Source organism: Gymnodraco acuticeps, unplaced genomic scaffold (genome assembly GCF_902827175.1).
Source record: "Gymnodraco acuticeps unplaced genomic scaffold, fGymAcu1.1, whole genome shotgun sequence".
Taxonomy (NCBI): domain Eukaryota; kingdom Metazoa; phylum Chordata; class Actinopteri; order Perciformes; family Bathydraconidae; genus Gymnodraco; species Gymnodraco acuticeps.
In genome coordinates this window covers 3,142,725-3,162,764 of record NW_022990235.1, presented here as the reverse complement: position 1 = coordinate 3,162,764, position 20,040 = coordinate 3,142,725, and the positions used below count along the sequence as shown (strand labels likewise).

Here is a 20,040-nt window from a genome sequence, read left to right as displayed (position 1 = left end):
TTGTCTTTTCTCTGTTGGCATATCATATGGTTCAATATATTTTCAGGTGAGACCCTACTTACCCTACCCTACCCTACCTACAAATTAATATATAACAATGTAAACATTTTCAAACATTTTCAAACACTTAAATGTGGTTGATTAGAACGATTAGAACGTGCAGTATTTATTTGTGTTGTTGTTGTTGAACCTAGCTTAAAAAACAACCCATTTCTCAAAAACAAAACACAAAATGACAGACAGTAAATTCAAGATAAATGTGCAACTATGTTGCCTCAGCAAACAGGTAATGACTGTGTATATTTCCAGAGCAGACGGAATTTTTTTTCACAAAGAATCACCGCAGACGGATATTACTGAGTAACAAATCAGGCAAACAATGAGAGGCTGCCCAAAACAATGCCTTTTTAATGTCCTTACATTTAGTGTGAGTTGTACTCCTTCAAAGCAAATCCGACTTATTTTACCAATTTTTATCAAGACTAACACAATTATCTTACTCGTAACATACAATTTATATATCACAGTGTTAATATTAAAATACAACAAGGCCAATGCACACCACAGCATATACAATTATACACAGGCGCGAAGGACACAATGTAATCTTTCCGAGGACCTTCTTAAAGCGGTGATCAGAGGAAAATTGGTGCTACGACTTAGAAAACATAGATAGAGCAGACAATACTTTGAGATTACACAGTGTAAATTAATTTGTTATTTTGACCTGTTTTGTTTAGTTACCCCAGTTAAGTGTGCTTTTACTGAAATAACTGAAACAACTCGGCCGGCTTCGTATTTGGTACTCGCTGGGTGGGCTTTATCCCCATTTCCCAGCTAGTTAGCTAGCTAGCTGGAGGTGCTAGGTTAGCTAGCTAGCTAACTAACTAACCGTGAACTGCAGCTGCTCGACCGTTATCAGCCTGTATTCAACGCATCATTTGAACTGAGTGAGTTGACTGTGTTTGTTATCAATATGTTTGCAAGCCAGTCGATTGTACACAGTTTACATTGATGTATAGAGTTAACTGTGTGGGACGCTAGCTTAGCTTTCCAATGTTGTAGCTAATTGTTAGCTCATATTTCCCTTGAACGGTAAACAAAATATTAATTCAGCAGAATTAACAATAACTGTCTGTAATTTTTCTAGCCGGAGATGTATCTCTAACGGTTTTATTCACAGCCCGGATATTAACTTTGCTGGCAATTAACGCTAAGGCTAGGTATATTATTTTAATTGACGTGTCACTTCTCTTGTCACCGGTCTCTGGCTGTTGTCAATTAACTTCCTAATTAGTATACAGCGTCCCAGTTTAAGTTAGCTCGACGTTGTATAAGTGTATTAATCATTTGTGTATAATTGTTTGCTTTTTGTTCACGTTTGAGGCATTAACTTATCCTCTTTGTTTTCGTCTTTCCATGCAAAAAGTAAAAAAATATCGGCTCTTTTTTTCCGCAGCAAAACGTTGATTTAAATGAGACGTTCTGGTGCGTTATTTAAAGACTGCTTGTATTGAAATATCAATTTACGTTTTTAAAGACTTTAATCTAACACACACTAACACAACAAAAGAGCTAGTGGAGCAATTGTATTAACCTAGAAACGTTGCATGTGTTTCCAACAGGAACAGAGTCATTGTTGGTCTGGAGAAAGTTTGTTCTGTGTCTGAAATCAGTCATGGAGAGCGATGCTGGCTTAGAACAGAAGAATGGAGATGTTGCCGTGGATAAAGTTGAACAGTCAGCAGCCACGACTCCTTTCAGATACTCCAAGGTGATGAGACATGACTAAAATGACAACAAAATAACCATGCAGAATTTTTCCTAACACAAATAAACCAATATTAATTATTATACAGGAGGAGCTTTTGGAAATAAAAGAACTGCCAGTATCCAATGAACGGCCAGACTGTCTCTCTGATAAATATGACAGGTAAGAATGTATTTTCTGGATGCATTCCATATCATAAAAAAATCCACACCGTGTTGTTTGGCTAATTATGTAAAATGAGGCTGCCTCGATTTGCATCAATAGTATATCATAGCGTGTTTAGTTTTTACAGTAAATGACTTAAATAGGTATGTGGTGAGCTGATTAGAATACAAACCCTACAGCAGGGGTCACCAACCTTTTTGAGGATGAGGGCTACTTTCAAAAAATAAAACAAGTCGGGGGCTACTTTTTTTTGCATTTTGCAGTGTATATATTTAGCACATTTTAACATTATGATATGCTGACCTTTAACCTTTGTGTGCTGTTTGGGTCTGTGGGACCCGTTTTCAGTGTTTACTAAAAGAACATGTATGCAATTTAATTATTTTAACCTGCTTTATTTGGGGGTGGGCTTCACCTCCTCTAGGGGGGTCCGGGGGCATGCACTCCCGGGAAGATTTTATTTTTTAAATGTTGAAGTGAAATGCATCAATCTGGTGCACTTTGAGCACAAAAGGAATTTATGGATACAGCTCTCAACACTCATATGAAAGGGAGCTGTATACTTTTCACTAACCCAAACATCTTTAGAATATCACAACCAATAACAAATCATTTAAACTTGTTTATTCATATCTTGTGTTACCTAGTTAGTGTTCTTTCTTTTTATTTATGCATATTTTTACTAATCACTCCCCTTTTAAACAGTTTTCTGTACTGTCCTATTGTACACATTGGAATTATCTCTCTCTCTCTGAGTGCTTCTCCGTGGCGATGACGGCTTGCGTTAAAAAAAAATTATAAACATATTTGTAAAGTGGGGGAACACAAACGGGATTTCGAAAAGTGCTGGGGACATGTCCCCAGTGGAGTTTACGCCGTGTGTGTGCGTCAAGTGGAATACATATATATATGCAAGTTACAACACACAGAGTAAAACTCTGGCCCTCATGTGCTGTATAGGCTGGCATGATAGGCTGTTCAATGGGGCTGATGTGTTGTGTAGATTCTGCCAGAAGGGAAATCAGCGGGGAGGTGCCACATTGCTTTTCTTCCCGACTGCAACCTGGTCCCGCAAATCAAGCAAGAACGTGATAGGTCGATATTCATTGTGGGGGTGGGGGGAGGAGGGGTGTTAGATAGATATAGAGTTGTAGATAGAGTTCACTATGATTTAGGTTTCGTTTATGCATGGGGTAGATTCTTTTAATTACATTCCCTTTTTTGTTTTGTGTATTTTCTACATTTTGGATTTTCTTGGCGAGCTATTTTTAGAACGTGCCCGGAGGGCGCCTCACGTTGCCCCTGCGGGCGACTGAGTGACCGCGGGCACCGTGTTGGCTACCCCTGCCCTACAGCATTCATTCAGAATGTACAACATCAGTATCTTTTCTTGGCCTGAGTGTGCTGGAAAGCCATATTGATGGACAAATCATTTGTAATTCTGGGACAAGTTTGATTATTAAAAACTAACAGATTCCATTACAAGATTTATGTTGCTTTTCTGGGGAAAATAGCCCATGTTCTCACATGCTTGAGGTTCACTACGTCTCAGCATGGAGATCAAATTATGTATATGCAAGTAAAGATTTGTCTAGTTGTATATGCCTTTAGAAGTGTGTAAAGGGTATAGGAGCAACATTTGTCTTATTCAATTAACTTGTAATCAATGGTTTTATGAGGTAAAGCTGTTAGGTTTCTTACACACGTCCGAAATAATTAATACACAAAAAAATGAATACCGTCGGGACCAGCTGTTTTAGTTTCATTAACTTCTGAAAATATTGACCACGCAGTGCTACAAGTAGTTAGACAAAGATGTGTTCTGATGTTAGCTGTTGGGATTTCTTTAAAAATAATGTCACACACAAAGCAAGTCTTTGGTCTGCATATCACTTGTATTAATGTAGTTTTATGTGCTCTAAAAGCTGTTTAAGATAAAAACATCACTTAACAAATGCTGTCTTTCACAATTTTGTATTTAAAGAAAGCATTGCGTAGCTTTCAGATATGGAGCAGATTTTCAGGACATCTGCTGATAAAATTCAATATTCTGACCTTCCAAGTCTAGCAGTTTGAAATGCCAAGCAAAGCTCTGCTTATGTGGCAATCTGAGAAGTACTTGTAGTCTTGTCTAACACCTAATCATCACCCGATTTGTGTTTTCTACTGAAATGATTGTCCTTTCTGCAAAGACCTTATTTTTTGAATGAGTGTTTAACACATGATTAATATTAACACTTAAGTCAAATGCATATCAGAACTGCCTTCAATAGAATGATACAGAACACAAGAAATGCAGCGTTAACTGTTTTGTTTTGAACTTTGTTTTTTGAAATGGTCTTTTGGTACAGTGAAGGTGTCTGGGATCCTGAGAAGTGGCATGCCTCCCTGTATCCCACGTCAGGGCGTAGCTCTCCAGTGGAAGGTTTTAAGAAGGACTATGTGGATGACAGAGTTCCTTTGAAACGAAGAATCCCAGGTAAATTACAGAGAGCTAGAAACTTGACGATTAAGGTTCAAAACCAAACATGGTGCATAAAATGATACTACTTTCCATTAGAGGAAGTTTGTCAGAAGTGATCTACTGATATGTTATGAAGCAGTACAATTATCAAGAAAAGTTTCTGTTACTGTTATTTTCAGACCTCCTAATCATTCAGCAGCCTCGAATGATACTTTAACACATATTTGAATAAGAAGACAATATAATAGAGGCAGGAATTAAATGAACAATTTCTCTTGAGAAAGTATTTTATGTAGGCTGACTTTGGATTGTTGGTTATGTGACGGAGTGTTAAACGAGTACATCATCTAAAGCCGAGCCATTTTGCTGCCCTGTTTTCAGATCCTCGTGAGCGGTTAAAGGAGGATGATCTGGATGTCATACTGAGCCCACAGCGGCGCAGCTTTGGAGGTGGATGTCAAGGCAACGCTGCACTTGCACCCCATGTCCGTCGCCCAATCAGCCCCCTGGAAAATAAGGAGAATGAGAGTCTCCGTCTAGGAGGAGCACGCAGGATCGGCAGCGGCCGCATAATTGCTGCACGCGCATTTGAGAGAGAAGCCCGGGTAGAGAAAGAGAGGGAACGAGAGAGAGACTTCAAAGATAAAAGATTCCGGGTTGGTGTTCTTTGCTTTTAGACAAACATTTGTTCCCAGTTGATTGAGATTAGCATTTCTTATAAATGCTAATGTAAGTACGATTGCTCATAGATATTTCAAGATAAATTCACATTTCAAAATGTGCTCTCTACTTAAGAGGAACTCAACAGTCCTGCTTCATGAGTGTGCTTGGTTCATGCAAAAAGTTTATTTCAGCAGACGTCCCTATAACAAGCTTGTGGGAGTTTAACAGTCATTATGTTTCTCTTGTCTCATCCTTAGCAGAGGGATTTTGGGGACAAACGTGTGTTCAGTGAAAGGAGAAGGAATGACTCTTATGCAGAGGAGGAGCCCGAGTGGTTTTCAGCTGGTCCCACCAGCCAGTCGGAGACAATTGAGCTCATTGGATTTGACGACAAAATCCTTGAGGATGATAGGCGCAATAAGTCCAAGCGATCAAGAAAGCGGGCAGAGTCCATCAGAGAAGGCATGAGTTTTCAGAAGTTATTTAATTGCATGGTACTATTTGGATAACTAGCATACTTCAGATGGATATTTAAGATTTTGATTTTTGTTGTACAGCTGTGGAATGTAACGGTGGACAGTCAGAAGAGCAAGATTCAGGATTGCGTCCTACTGCCGATCAGGAGGTTCCCCACCCTGATGTCCTGCCTGAGCAGACCACTGGAGACTTTGACTTCAATGAGTTCTTCAATCTGGAGAAGACCATGCCAGGATTGGCCTCTGTAAGTACTGGGGTGCACTGTGTGGAATGTTGGGTGATTTTATATTCAGTGTGTGAACATCACAGATGGGATGGCATTTATAACTCCTGTATCCTGTTGTAGTCTTCCAGTAAGTTGAACTTTAACAGTAGAGGTTTTCAAGCTACCCCCACACAAATCTGACCTCACAAATTACATGATCTTATCATACGGTCTTCTATAATTTTAAAATAAGTAATCGAAGTATTGTGCAGATTCTTGTGAGCACAGCATTACCTCTGCTGCACCGGCTTCAACTCACTAAACCTGATCTGTGGTGGTGGGTTATGTCACTTAAGGGTTAACTTTTCTAAATATTTTAGTCGGCAAACTATTGCATGGGGGTTTAAAAGGTATCATCAATCCAAATGTATGCCCATCATGATAGCTACATTAGACCTGCAAATGAGCCAGTATAGAATCTAAATAAGAAAGGATTCGTGGCATTAAATCAACACAAGGCCAAACAGCAGTGTTTTGAAAGTCTTCTATCTTCTGGCACATTTTGTGCTAAATCGATGGAAAAACGCCCAAACGTAAGTGCCAGCTCTGTCCTTGTACCGTTCGGCCTTCAGTTATTTGTGTTTCTCACTCTGTTTCACAGGCGCCTTTTTCTGTCTTGCAGATGATCGAGGATGTTTTGGGGGATGGACCTGTATCGGCTAGCCGCTTCAGTCAGTGGTTCTCCAGCAACCTGAGTCCTTCAGGCAGCCGGTCCAGCAGCCTGAGGTCCACTCCCCACGAGGAGCTGGAAAAACTTGCAGGTAAATGATTCGATTTTTGCCAAAGAAGCTAAATCTCATTATGTCGATTCCATCTCACTGTGTAGCTCAAAATGGCTATTGGTTGAAACTAGGGCTGCTCAATTAATCATATTTTAATCGCAATTACGATTTTGGCTTGCATCGATTATGAAAACAACATAATCGAAATAAAACGATTATATATTTTTTATTTTACTTTTTGTTTTTCAGTTGAATTATACTTAAAGTTCAGGGTAATCAACTGTTAAAAACATACTGTTCCATTTTTTTCTTTTCAATAAATGGATGTTTTCAAAGTAAATGGATAATTGTTTTTAATAATCGTGATATCAATTATTGACCCAAATAATCGAGATTATGATTTTTGCCATAATCGAGCAGCCCTAGTTGAAACTGTGTTTTGACATGCAAGTTATGAAAACATTAACATCAGAGACCCTGGTAACCCTAGTTACATTTCAGGGGGCAGTAATGCTGCTTGCTACTCTACTTGTGTTTCTGAAACATTTTAATTTTCAAATAATGCAGTAACTTACTCACTGTTCATAGTCTCAATCACCAGGGGGTCAAACTAAATGCCCTTTCAAATCTTATTGTGTGGACACCAAACTCCAGTTCTATGTGATTACTGGCTTTGTGGACGTAATGTTCATGCCCCAAACCCTGTTTCTGTGTCAAATGTACTGAATGTTTGGACTATTTGCTCCTCTGAAGGGCTGGAGCCACGTGGCCCGTCCTCTAGCCAAGGCCCCGTCTCATACTTCACACCTATTCAATCATCGGAGTGCAAGGAGAAGGTGGACATCCTGGAGCTGCTGCACAAGGCCAAAATAGACCTGAAGCCTCTTCTTTCCACCCTGTCTGTGAACAAGGCGCGACTACGGGAAAGCAGTGAGTGAAACTTAACTTAAACATGTTCACAGTAGAGTTATACCCTCACACAATTTAGCTAGAACTATAATGTGCACTAGACATCTTGTTCATGTATAGTTGGGTAGTATTGAATACGTGGCTAATATGGTACACAATTGTAAACACTTGGATGAATAAAAAAAAAAAGTCTTTGCAGCTGTTTAGCTGAAAACTGGACTAAGAAGACAATCACTTTGAATATTGTGGATTGCAAGGCTGGCCAAGACACTGTCACTTCTCTTGAAAGTGAAATGCTATATATCTGTCCCCAGCTAACTGTGGAGCGGTGCTCTCTCTGGAGGAAGTGGAGGGAGGGATGAAGGGGATGAAGCTGAGCTCAGAACCCCAGGTGCGAAAGGTGCCGCCTCCGCAGAGAGGAAACGGCACGCCCTTCATGGCGCAGCATCTAGAGGAGGCTTTGACAGGGGCCCCCAGCGTCCGGCCCCGCTCACGTGACACGGACATGTCAGCCTTTAATAATCTGGTCAGCAGCATGAAGGCAAGTGGAACTCTGCCAACTCACCCCAAAACCAACACAAACAACGTAAGTATTTTATTGATATGGTTTTATCTTAACACAGGCTTTCCCTGGATTCGTAACAGACAAATCTGTCTGAAGCTGCATGCAAGCTTTTCCAGCTCAACTTGGATAGGTCACATTTATAACAAATAAACTGACAATCTACAGAGTGATGGGCATACATTTGTTTACATATCCTTTGTTTGAGTGATGTATACAAGCTGGAGGTTTCCTTTATCTCTAATCTAGTTTTGTCTTTATACTGGGACAAGAAGTGTCAGCTGTGTCATTGTGCAAAGATGAAAATATTGGGTATCCGAAGGCAGATCCGACTTGGCTGAGGGACATTTGGATTACAACTCTTGTGTACAAATCCATCGCAGTGGGTTTGCAGTTGAAAGGGTTTCACCAAATTCTGTAATTGATACAGTTCCACATTTGATCAGTTGATACCTGAAGGCCTCTATTCCAATTTGTGTTTTGACACTTCTAAATGTCCACCACGAGCTCTTTCTGGGATGGATTTTTGCAGGGAAACTGTTGTTTTGGCTTGCATTGCACGTGCCACTAATTGTTTCTCCCCTGTGTAAAGCAGCAACATTCAGACCCAGCTGTGATTACACTGTCTGAAGCTCAAGTGCAGCAGCAGCAGCAGCAGCAGCAGCAGCAGCAGCAGCAGCAGCAGCAGCAGCAGCAGCAGCAGCAGCAGCAGCAGCAGCAGCAGCAGCAGCAGCAGCAGCAGCAGAAGAACATATTCCAGGTGTGTATGTTCACTGTCCTCAGGCCAGGGCTGTTAAATGTTTAGTTTGCTAGAGGTGCTCAATGTCCAGTAGGTAACTATATACAAGAACAGAGCCAGGTGCAATTATATTCAGTCCAATCTGGTCTCAGTAGGGACACGCTGTATTTAAGGTCCCTCTTCCTGTGATTATTATTCCTGTTCCCAAACTAAATAGTTTTTGCAGTAGATGAAGTCTACATGCATTCAAGAGTCAACTTGAATGCATGTAGATGAAGTCTACATGCATTCAAGAGTCAACTTGAATGCATGTAGATGAAGTCTACCTGCATTCAAGAGTCAACTTGAATGCAGGGGGAAATGCTGCGTGTTGTGGCCCTTTTCAACAGCGGCTGCTCAATGAATTGTGGCTCAATTATTCTGCTCCCAGTGTTTTTGTATTTGAAACTTTTGTATTGGGTCCTCGAGACTATTTTCCAATTTCCAACCTTACTACAGGCTGCCTAAGATGTCCAATTGTTGTGCAGTTGAAATGATTGTATGTTCCCTGCTGGGAAGACGGCTATATGCACTGAGGACGGCAGGTGTACTAGCCATTAGATGCTGCCACATTTTGTGAAGCGCTCTGTAGACTCTCAAAACTTTGTCAGCAGCTGACAGAAAAGTGTAAAAAGTCCTATAGCGGTCAGACAGAAACTCATTAATACTGTTGTAAAAATGATGTAAACGCATGAATCCACCTTATTGCTGAATACAGTAATGGTCAGAAGAGAATGAATAAGAAACTATAAATGCACTTGTTCTCTTTGTGTGTGCTGTATCTAAAAGGGTTCCTTCACCTGAGCTCTTGGGGGAAGTTGGCACATAATATATAGGTTATATTTAATGGGGCGGGGGGAAAATTCCTTCCTACATTTGTATAGCTCATAGTTTGGCTGTTGATGCTCAATGCTGGATTAATCACATTAAAGTGAATTGTGACATTTTGAAATGTGTTTATATTGTAGGAGCTCCTGGGAGGGCCTCCTCGTAGTAACTCCCCTATACTACTTGGACATCTATTGGGAAACTCTCAGGGCCCAACTGCACCGCCCCCTCTACATGGCCTGCTGCACAAAGGCCCATCACCCCCTCTCTTTCCACAGAGGGCCCCCTCACCTGAATACTACACCAGTCACCTGCATCCTTCAGGAGGTAAGTGCATTGCATGTTGCAGCCTCTTTCTATCAATGGGCTTTAATCCATCCAACATGTGTTGGTCCAGTAGATAATATCTGTCAGACCAGCAGAGTGATTCTTTTTTTCCCCTCAAATCCAAGGCTTCTCTGTTAGTCACCAGCCCATGCTGCCAGAACACTTTGATGTACACAGGTCTATCAGTCCGGGATCTGCTGTACAGCAACAGGTAATTTTAACAATGGAAATTGGTTGATAGTTACTGAAAGAGCCAATTAGAGCTCATGATACAAAAGTAAGAACCACTGTTTGATTGTTGACTCTAGTTCCGTAAACAGTTTTTGACCACATACACACATACGATGTGGTAAAGTTCGCCTACTGAAGTTATTGTGGTGTTTTTTTCTGTATGATAGAAATCTGATTCAAGTTTAATGGACTAGTTAATGCCGAAACAATTTTCATTGGACTTTCATTTACCTGGCAAGCTAAAGCTTGCACATAGCAGCAACTTCTGTTCTTTGTTGTTGCTATAATAAAAATCAAACATTTTCAAGAAAAGTATCCCTTCAGCAGTGTTTTATTCGTTTGACCAGATGAGGGCGCTCTCCATGCCGGTGAATCAGGCGGATCTGGAAGCTCTGGCCTATCAACAGGACCTTGCTCTACATGGCCACCACTCCTTCCATCCTGGCTACAAGCAACAACAGGATAAATTATTTCGCAATAGGTATGTTTAAAAAAATATATATATATTTTGCATTCTATGTATTTAAAGTGAAATGATGAAGGTCTGAATATAGTTTCTTTGTTTCCGTCAAAGAGATTTTAGTTTCTTCAACAGTGGAAATGTTTTTTTGTTTCTTTAAAGACAAAATGGCAACCAATATAGATTGAGGCTAGAGTTTCATTTTAAACAAACTTATTTTTAATAATATGGCAGTTTTATAAGTGTTGCAGTGCTCGCGGAGTCGATGAAGGACAAGGTGGACTATTGCACTCATTCATTAATAACATAAATGAAGCTTCAACAAGTTGGTGAAGCCCTGAGCCACACGACACCTTTCCAGCGAGGAAAAGGCCTTCAGATGAGGCAGTGTGGCTGAGGAGGAATAACTGGCACAAGCGGCCGAGATGGGTTTTCTCCGCAGGGTGGCTGGTGTCTCCCTTAGGGATAAGGTGAGAAGTTCGGTCATCAGGGAGGGACTCGGAGTTGAGCCGCTCCTCCTTCGCGTCGAAAGGAGCCAGGGAAAAGAAAGTTTGGGGCTCTCTGCTGGAACTGCTACCCCCGCGACCCGACCACGGATAAGCGGAAGAAGATGGATGGATGCTAATGTCGTGAAGGAACACTGACTGGAGACTAGTACAGGGGTTTTACTTCAGACATGAACAATCTTTCTCCGGAATAGCAGACTTCAGCTTTACAATGCCTCCTTAGCTAATCAGTGATATTGATACTCTATAAAGAACTCATTCATATTGAGCCGAGTGTCTTGCTTGTTAATTTCAGCAACTGTTATGAATCGCAAATACAGCTTGGTGTATTTCATGTTATTGCTGATGTGCTTGTCCTTCACAGACTGCAGCATGTCACTCGCTCCCCTGGTCCAGGCCCTCAGCCTGCTGGAAGAAACTCTCCAGGCAACCCTGTCACCAGCATGGTGAGCACACACTTTATCTGTCCAGCTCTCCTGGGAAGTTGGACTTTTCAAACCGTTTTTTTGTAACCTTTACACTTCTTGGCATTGCAAGTATTATTGTTTTTGTTCACTTATTTTTGTTTTTCTTACTACAGCTGTCTCCATCATTTACACCAACATCTGTGATCCGCAAAATGTACGCTACAAAAGAGAAAAACAGAGATGAACAATCGTGTCGTTCGGATAACAAGGAGGACCAGGCAGGACACTCTCTGGAAGGTACGAATAAACCATTTCCTAATTTGAACATGCGTCAAAGTTCTACAACACTAACGCTGATAATTGGTTCTATGATTACAGACTGCAGCTCCCCAAATCTATACCTGGAGGCGATGGACAGGAACAATTCCCATTCTGGGGATTCAAAGGTGGGCTCGCATAACATGCCAAGCAAGGACCAGGATCGTCTCAGGCCTGGCTCCGCTGGACACCATCCTCACAGCATGGCTCCACCAGGACCCTCATCTTTCCCTCGTCCTATTTATTCGGTACCGCTGCTCCCCCATGTACCGATGGCGCGCCCTCCTCCCCAGCTCCACCCAAACGTGGTTCAAAGGATGCTGGCACAAGGTATCCAGCCCCAGCAGCTTGGACCTGCTCTTGTTCAAGCAGGTAATTGTTGGTTTGTATTTTTCCCTGTACTTTATTCTTAATTGTAAATAAAATGATGTTAAGACTCTTTTTGTTCCCACCAGGTATATTCCCACAACACATTGACCTTGCCCAACTCCAAGGCTTGCCTCCTGCCCTGCTTGGACAACAGCTGTACCCTCTAAGTGCAACAGGGCATCCCCTTCTACCTCCCAGAACCAATACTCAGATGCAGTTAGCAGCAATGCAGCTTCAGCAACAGAGACCAAGTGAGTGGAAGTCAATTGTTACGACTGAGTGTGGGCATGTATTTGTGGCAGCCTTACCTCCCCTCATAGGTATAAGTCACTGAAAACTGCCACAGGAGTAACCTAAAATAAAAGGTCCGGGAAAAAGTAACGAGTGTTCCAGGACAAATATATATATATATATATATATATATATATATATATATCCCATTTCTAGCCTATATATATATATATATATATATATATATATATATATATATATATATATATATATATATATATATATATATATATATATATATATATATATTCTAGCCTATATATATATATATATTCTAGCCTATATATATATATATATTCTAGCCTATATTTATATATATATCCTGGAACATTCTTTACTTTTTTCCGGACCTTTTATTTTAGGTTACTTACTAATCTATGTTTTTGTCTCATCCTGCAGTGCATCATGGTGTCCCAGGCTCTCAGACACAGAGCCATGGCCCTCACCGGACAAATGGCCCCCAGCAGCACGGAGGCCCTCCCCCTCCAGGCCTCGCCCAGTGGTTTGGGTCAGACATGCTGGAACAGCCACTCCCTTCCATGCCGGCCAAGGTCATAAGCGTAGATGAATTGGAGTTCCGGCCATAAGAAAATAAACACTGCTGGATAGCAAGATCTTTTTTTTCCTTTTTGCCCGTCTCCACCTCCTCGTTATCGTAAAAATGTGAACTTTAATTTGAATGACGGTGCACAGACCATGACAGTCTAACCATGCCATGCTTTGTCTTCAACCTTGAAGTCACTGCTTTTTGAAGAAGCTTATCTGCAGGAAAGGGAAGACGAGTGATGGCCATTTGCTTTGCCGACTGAGTGAACATTTTTCTTTTGTATTAGGCTTTGCGCGGTAAATAATGTATAGGCCCAATTGTACAGACCATGGGAAAGAACCTTATTCTCCCTGTATATAGATTTTTTTTTTTTTTTTTCTTGAAATGGGGAAGGTGAAACTGTCTCTCACAGGTTCCAGTTGAACTGCAGGATAGAGTCCCCAAGAGTTGGTAGCATTCCTTTGTCTTGTCCAACTTGAACTGCACTGAGGAAGGGCTACTGCTAGTGAAACATGTTGGATTGATGAGTAACTCCAGTGTATACTCTTCCCCTTTTGTGGCATGGCTAGTGGCCCTTTTCTGTAGATGTGACTGGCTGGAGCGTTTCAAGACAACTCCGCGGGATGCAGCGAGCGCTGGTTGTGCCTTTCTTTGTGTTTTTTTTTTTTCTTCCGTTTAAACTGTATCCTCTCCCATCCATCCTGTCACTGAGGGGAGCAGCATTTGCTCACATTGTCAATTTTTTGAGGGTGGTTGGGATTCAGTTTGTTTATGTGCTATTAAGTTATAAAAAGCACAAATAGAATTAATAAATAAATTCAGTAAACACAATTTGCTTTTTTCTTTTAAATGATTTTGAATTCCCGATATATGTACCCTCAGTGGCCACTTTGTTAGGTATCGTGTACAATCCAATATATAACAGCTCTCGCATACATTGGGACTTTCCCTTGTTGTGCTTGTTACAACATGTTTAGTAAAAATGTATTTTAGTACAAAATCAGACTACCGCTGCATTAATAACAAAGTGGCCACTTTGTGTTAATCTAAACTGTACAAACTAGACGTGCTCGACAGTAGAAAATAGACTGGTCAAATGCACAGGAGAAATACAAAAAAGTAGTCTTGCTCGCTTTCTAATATCAAAATGAGCCACTTATTGCTTGAATGTAAAGGTACTCTGCACTTATCCTTGAGCTGCTCAAGACATTTAACAAAGTAAGTTACTTGGTTGTTTGGCAATGTTTTATGTAGAGTGCGAAAAATGTATTTGGAAGCCAGTATTGGCTTGTTTGAGATTCTACATCATCGGAACACATTTGGGTCAAAAGGGCATGTCCGTGCAGTAATATCAAAGGGAAATATTGTCTACTTAAAAAATGAACATATTTGTGATCGTGATCTGTTTTCCATTGGCATCTCCTTCAAAAACCTGTTTGATCAGGCAAGTCTTGAGCCGAAACAGTAAGTTGATAAATGGACAAAAAACATAATTGGTAACATAATTGGCAACTTTTGTGTATTTCAGTCTCTTTAATTTTTTTTGCAGTATTGGGACTTTTGGCCAAGCAAAACAGCATATTTGAAATGTCATGTTTGCCTCTGTGCACCTGTGGTGGTAATACCTTTTTTACTATAGGTTAAATTATATATTTTTTAAATATGGATAATGAAAACAATTAGTTGTTGCAGCCTTAATCTAGTTCAATACAATGGGCTGCAATAAGGCATATCTCAGTGAAGGTAGTTGTGTTCAGAATGTGTTGATACTGACAGGTGTTGATTCACTTATTTTCTAGCCTGTGTCACACCTCGGGTTAAGTTTATAATATTCTGCCCACCCCCTCCTTAGATGGGAATGGACCAAGTGTAATCTCTATCTTGTTATAGACACATACGTGTATATATATATATATATATATATATATATATATATATATATATATATATATATATATATATATATATACACATACACATATACACTAACAAGTGGATCTGAACCCTGTTCAAAAAGCCCAAAATCTCAATTTATTGAAGCATTATTTTAATTTTTACAATAATGCTGGATCGAGCGTTTGCATTGATTTTCTTGTCTCGTCAAACCACAACTTGACTCTAGTGACTTGTACAATACAATGATGCTTGCAGAATGCACTCGTACAGAGGAAGGTTTTTTCCTCTTGGTATTACTGTTTGGTTGGGGGAGGGGTTTTATAAACAGAACAGACAGGAAGAGACCTGCGTGTTAACGTTTTGTAAAGAAGATGCGAGAGGCCCCTGCTTTGCTGGGGCGCTACTCCTCTGACAGTCATTACAAAGAGAGAAATACAACAAAAAAAACATATTCAATATCAAACCCAAGAGAAATATTTTCCACCGAACAAGAGCGACCCCCACCCCTCAAGAAACCAGGGTCAAAGTTCACAGGAAGCTGGGGGGCTGCCATTTTCCCCCGCTGCTACTGCTAACGTTTAACGTTAGATGCTAAAACGACGGGGAGGGGCAGTTGGTTTTGTATTTTGTAGCTAACTGCTCGAGACATCACACACGAATCTGCTGTTTCTCCGACCTTTGACGCTAACAACCATTGTTATTGGATGAATTCGGCATGGAGAAGGTAGCGGAGCCGTCTTGGACTTCTTCGTACACCTATCAGGTGAGCAAGCACAGTGCGGAGATGCTACACAACCTCAACGTTCAGAGGAAAGATGGAGGCAGGTTCTGCGATGTGATCCTACGCGTCGGCGAGGAGAGCTTCCCGGCACACAAAGCTGTGTTAGCGGCGTGCAGCGAGTATTTCGAGTCGGTATTCAGTCGCCAGACGGATGGCGAAGGCGACGCCAGAGAGCTGGAGATGCACACAATCAGCCCCAAAGTTTTTAAAGACGTTTTGGACTTCGCCTACACCTCCAGGATCGTGGTGCGACTCGAGTGCTTCCCGGAGTTGATGACAGCTGCCAAGTTCCTGCTGATGCGGTCCGTTATTGAGATATGTCAGGAGGTAATCAAACAATCAAACGTCCAGATCATGGTCCCCACGTCGCGGGGAGGAGACGCCAGCCTCTTCCAGGCCACAGCGGCCGCGGAGCTGGGTTTCCCGGTGGCGCAGCAGGATCTGGTGAACGGCACGGGGCTGCTGGTGAACGGGCAAAGCTTTGCTAACAATGCACAGATGCATGTGGACGGGAGTGAAGACCCCCGTATTGTGTTATTGGAGGACGGTGGCGATCCTTCGATGCCACTGTTGGAGCCTGTCGATGGACTGTCCGTTTCCCCATCAACGGAAATACCGGGGAACACGTTCCAGCACGACGCTGCATCCCCAGGGTCGAAAAGAAACCGGGGGAGAGCAAAGAAAGCTAGCGGGGTTATGGAGGCTGTACACTTTAATCACAGCACTCCAAAAGACATTGGGCTGTTTCCATGTGGGACATGCGGTAAAGCGTTTACAGAGGCTTCCCGGTTAAAGAACCACGAAGCGCAACACGGAGCACACCTCGGTGTAAACAACGTCAGTGACAGCCTGTCAACAGCGGGCGGCATTTCTTTAATGTCTCCGTCTGCTCTGGAGGAAAACGGCGTGCAGTTACACGGAGGGCTGGACAACGGTCGCAAACGGGAGAGGACCAGGCGGCATGTTGGCTGTGACATTTGCGGTAAAGTTTTCCGCGACGTTTACCACCTGAACCGACACAAGCTCTCCCATTCCGGGGAGAAGCCGTACGCATGCCATGTGTGCGGACTCCGGTTCAAACGTAAGGACAGGATGTCATACCATGTTCGCTCCCATGACGGCTCGGTCGGCAAACCTTATGTGTGCCAAAGCTGTGGTAAAGGTTTTTCAAGGTGAGTTTAACTTTATTCACATTGACAGCATTTCCTGTACAGTGTTGCTGTCACAATTATTAAATCCCCCTACCTGGACATTGTTTGTTACTATGCAGCTCTGTGTATCTGTATATAATACCTAAAGGACAGTACTAGCAGGCATAACGTGAGTACTCACAATCACAAAACTGTAAAACCACATATTTGCAACAAAGCAGAAACTAATGAAAGCTGACAGCCTTGCTGTTCAGAAAGCGGTTAATCTGCTTTTCAGGTATACACAGAAATACAAATTATGCTACTTTAAACTTTAGAATAGATCCAGATCTTAGGTCCAAACACAGCAAAATTAGTTAAGCAATAAGAAGTCATTGTGTGTTGATGCCAGTAGAGGTTGGGGTTCAGTCTCTGAAAGGGTCTGAGTGAAAGGCTGTATTATTAGCTAGTTTAAGACCACTAACTGCAAACCCTGACACTCTTAAGTATTGTCATACATACACATTTTGGTTAGTGTTGCTAGAAAGCTGCACATCCGTTACAGTGACCTGTGGTCTGAGTCATTAGTCTTCAACCACACAAACCAGTTTCCCAGCTCTCAGGCCCTGCTTTAAACTCACTGTCACCACCTACTGATTAGGAGGTTAAAATGCATGCAGCTAATGGGCTAAATCATTCTCAAATTGTTGTAATGATGTAGCAAAAAGTCCAAAAATGAGATGAGGGACAGTTTCGAAATATACATTTATGACAATGTGGACATCATTCTATGCTCACAAAGCCGACATGAATTACTAACAATTGGTAATAGATGGGAGTTTTCACAAGATTATAAACTTGCACAAAAGTAGTGCATGAATACATGCTTGCTAATGTTGAGTAATTAATACTTATTTCCTACAATTTGAAAGGTGGGATGCTTATGATAAGACACCGCACGTTGAGCTGTGTAGAAATATCTTAGAAATGGTTCATATCTTGACAACACAGACATAACTTTTGTTCTTTTGTCTCCAGACCAGACCACCTGAATGGACATATCAAACAGGTTCACACAACAGAGAGACCCCACAAGTGCCAGGTAACAATCAGGATCTATATGTCAGTTCATGTCAAAGCTAGTGATGCTTTTTAAAAGATGATATTTGAGTGTTAATGTCTTACCAATTTCTATATTACAGATTTGTAATGCCTCTTTTGCTACAAGAGATCGCCTCCGGTCACACCTTGCATGCCATGAGGACAAAATCCCCTGCAAGGTTTGCGGCAAGTTTCTGCGTGCTGCCTACATGACAGACCACCTCAAAAAACACAGCGAAGGGACGCATAACTACTGTGGCATTTGCAACAAAGGTAGTCATTTAAAATACTTCAACATACTCATACGTTGCTCAGAGGATACAAATGTGTAACATCCAGTTTTGGTATTTAACTGGCTTTGCTATGTCTCTGTGTTGGCGCCTCAATTCTGTCTATTTTCTGCCGAACACAGGAGGAAGCCCCTGAGACTTACTAAAGCCTTGTCCAGGGTCTGTTGTCTCATTTCAGGGTCCTGTGCTACCTGATTTGATGGTGGCCCTCAAATCTATTGTTGTGTCTTTAAGGGATAGGTTGCATTAAGGTGTACAACATATGTATTATAAGTTGTTTGTTTGGTCTGTGGGAAAGTTGAAATGCACATGCTGAATGTGACAAATCCTTCAGAAAGATGGCTTTTACCTTGTTCATACAGAGTCCAATACCGTTGGCTGGTGTTGACATCTTGTGGACCTGCACATGCCTCAAAAAGTACTATGATTGGTTCTTAAAGGACATGTCTAATGTGCACCTCCCTTTGTTTGCTTTAAACTGGAATTTAGATTGATGCTGTCTTGTCTATTAGAAAAGTAATGCTCTTCAATGTTGAGAAATAACACCCCCTACAGTAATCTCTAGTGTTCAAGACTTATTCTGGTCAAACCATTTAAGGTATCTGTCAGATCATTAATAACAAATAGCCAGGGTTCCCTTCGACATAGTCAAGGCCTTGAGTTTGTCAAACCACTGCCTTGTTCTTTGTTCTTCTGGTCCCAGGTTTCTCCACTGCGTCCTACCTTAAGGTGCATATAAAGACACACCATGGCTCTCCACTGCCCCCCTCCGCCACAATGCACGTCTTCCCTGAACCACGGGGGGAGCTGCAGATGCACAACGGCACCCCTTACCACATGGGACGCCAGTGCTCGGTGGAAGGCAAGCAGCCGCCCGCCCCATCCCAAAACTTCATGTTTCTGGCTTTCATTTGCTCTGCTGCTATTTGGAGAAACATGCTGCTGCATCTTTGGTATAAAGCACAAGCATATCACAACCTCTGCTGCCAAGCTTTGCGCTCACACTATTGGTGCAATTTCATGTGCTTGTTGTCTTTCTGCTAGCTGTCAATGTCTTTCAGGTGGTGGCTGTATATACAGAACCTTCCTTTGGTAATCATATAGAAGTTGAAGTGTTCCTCACCTCTGAGGGAATTTTTCTAATTATTCTCGTAATCTGCAGATTTAGTTATATATCATAAATCCATCTGTTGTTCCACACGCTTTTGTGAAAAAGCTATAAAAAAAATTGACTTATTGAACGGGAAATTAAAATGTAATGCAGACAAATTCTTAGTGCCTATCTTCACGCACAGTATTTTAACACATAGACGTTGTCTGGAGACTTCAAAGTTGACAGTTCTGCATGTAGGAGCAGTAAAAAGTCACTTGATTTGGTGTGTGTCTGTCGAGCATGGCCATGGCGTCATATGGTGTCTGTTTCTGTTTGGCTGGTCCATCAGCAGTTGTTCAGCAATGCATAGTGCTGCATGAGTGTCATAGTTTGCTCCGTTTGCCCTGAATTCATCATCTTTGTAAAATCAGTACCATAAATACAGTGAGCCACAGTTGATTTCATGGAAGACAATATTTAAATCTGTAGAATTGCTCTGGTATCTAAAATCCTGTTATCATAATAATAATCAGAAAAGCTCATGTGTACAGCGATTAAAACATATACTGTTTGGCTAATTCCCAAACTGACATTGACTATCAAAACAACTGAAATTAATCACTTTTTCCATCTGCAATCAACAAAATATTAACAAATATAAATATGTATTAATTTTCCTTTTTTTATGT

At 41.4% G+C, this 20,040-nt stretch overlaps 2 protein-coding genes across 18 annotated transcripts in view; both read left to right on the top strand.

The window, feature by feature from the left end:
* The first annotated feature begins 611 nt into the window (after positions 1 to 611).
* eif4enif1 (eukaryotic translation initiation factor 4E nuclear import factor 1) lies at positions 612 to 13,891 on the top strand. Of its 12 annotated transcripts, none has more exons than XM_034219284.1 (20): positions 612 to 950; positions 1,626 to 1,774; positions 1,860 to 1,933; positions 4,288 to 4,415; positions 4,782 to 5,056; positions 5,321 to 5,525; positions 5,621 to 5,784; positions 6,407 to 6,566; positions 7,281 to 7,457; positions 7,751 to 8,022; positions 8,591 to 8,675; positions 8,724 to 8,758; positions 9,745 to 9,931; positions 10,057 to 10,142; positions 10,510 to 10,643; positions 11,493 to 11,574; positions 11,709 to 11,832; positions 11,914 to 12,225; positions 12,309 to 12,473; positions 12,913 to 13,201. In XM_034219284.1, exons 2-20 carry the CDS (start codon positions 1,679 to 1,681, stop codon positions 13,098 to 13,100), a joined length of 2,949 nt encoding a protein of 982 aa, XP_034075175.1. In that variant the 5' UTR covers positions 612 to 950; positions 1,626 to 1,678; the 3' UTR covers positions 13,101 to 13,201. The 12 variants fall into 12 exon arrangements, with proteins under 12 accessions (XP_034075175.1, XP_034075172.1, XP_034075170.1 ...); XM_034219281.1 differs by having other exon boundaries at positions 8,591 to 8,684; XM_034219279.1 differs by having other exon boundaries at positions 8,591 to 8,690.
* A 1,418-nt stretch (positions 13,892 to 15,309) lies between these two features.
* The window catches only part of patz1 (POZ/BTB and AT hook containing zinc finger 1), a 31,146-nt gene continuing 26,415 nt past the window's right edge, over positions 15,310 to 20,040 (top strand). For 3 of the 6 annotated variants that reach the window (XR_004569284.1, XR_004569285.1, XR_004569283.1), the window contains exons 1-4: positions 15,310 to 16,909; positions 17,906 to 17,969; positions 18,070 to 18,241; positions 18,962 to 19,120. Coding sequence is in view for 3 of the 6 variants with exons in the window: in XM_034218969.1 (XP_034074860.1) it covers positions 15,672 to 16,909; positions 17,906 to 17,969; positions 18,070 to 18,241; positions 18,962 to 19,120 (1,633 nt within the window). In the remaining 3 variants the exon portion in view is untranslated. The remainder of the gene's footprint in view (positions 16,910 to 17,905; positions 17,970 to 18,069; positions 18,242 to 18,961; positions 19,121 to 20,040) is intronic. The other 3 variants (XM_034218969.1, XM_034218970.1, XM_034218971.1) reach the window with 3 other exon arrangements.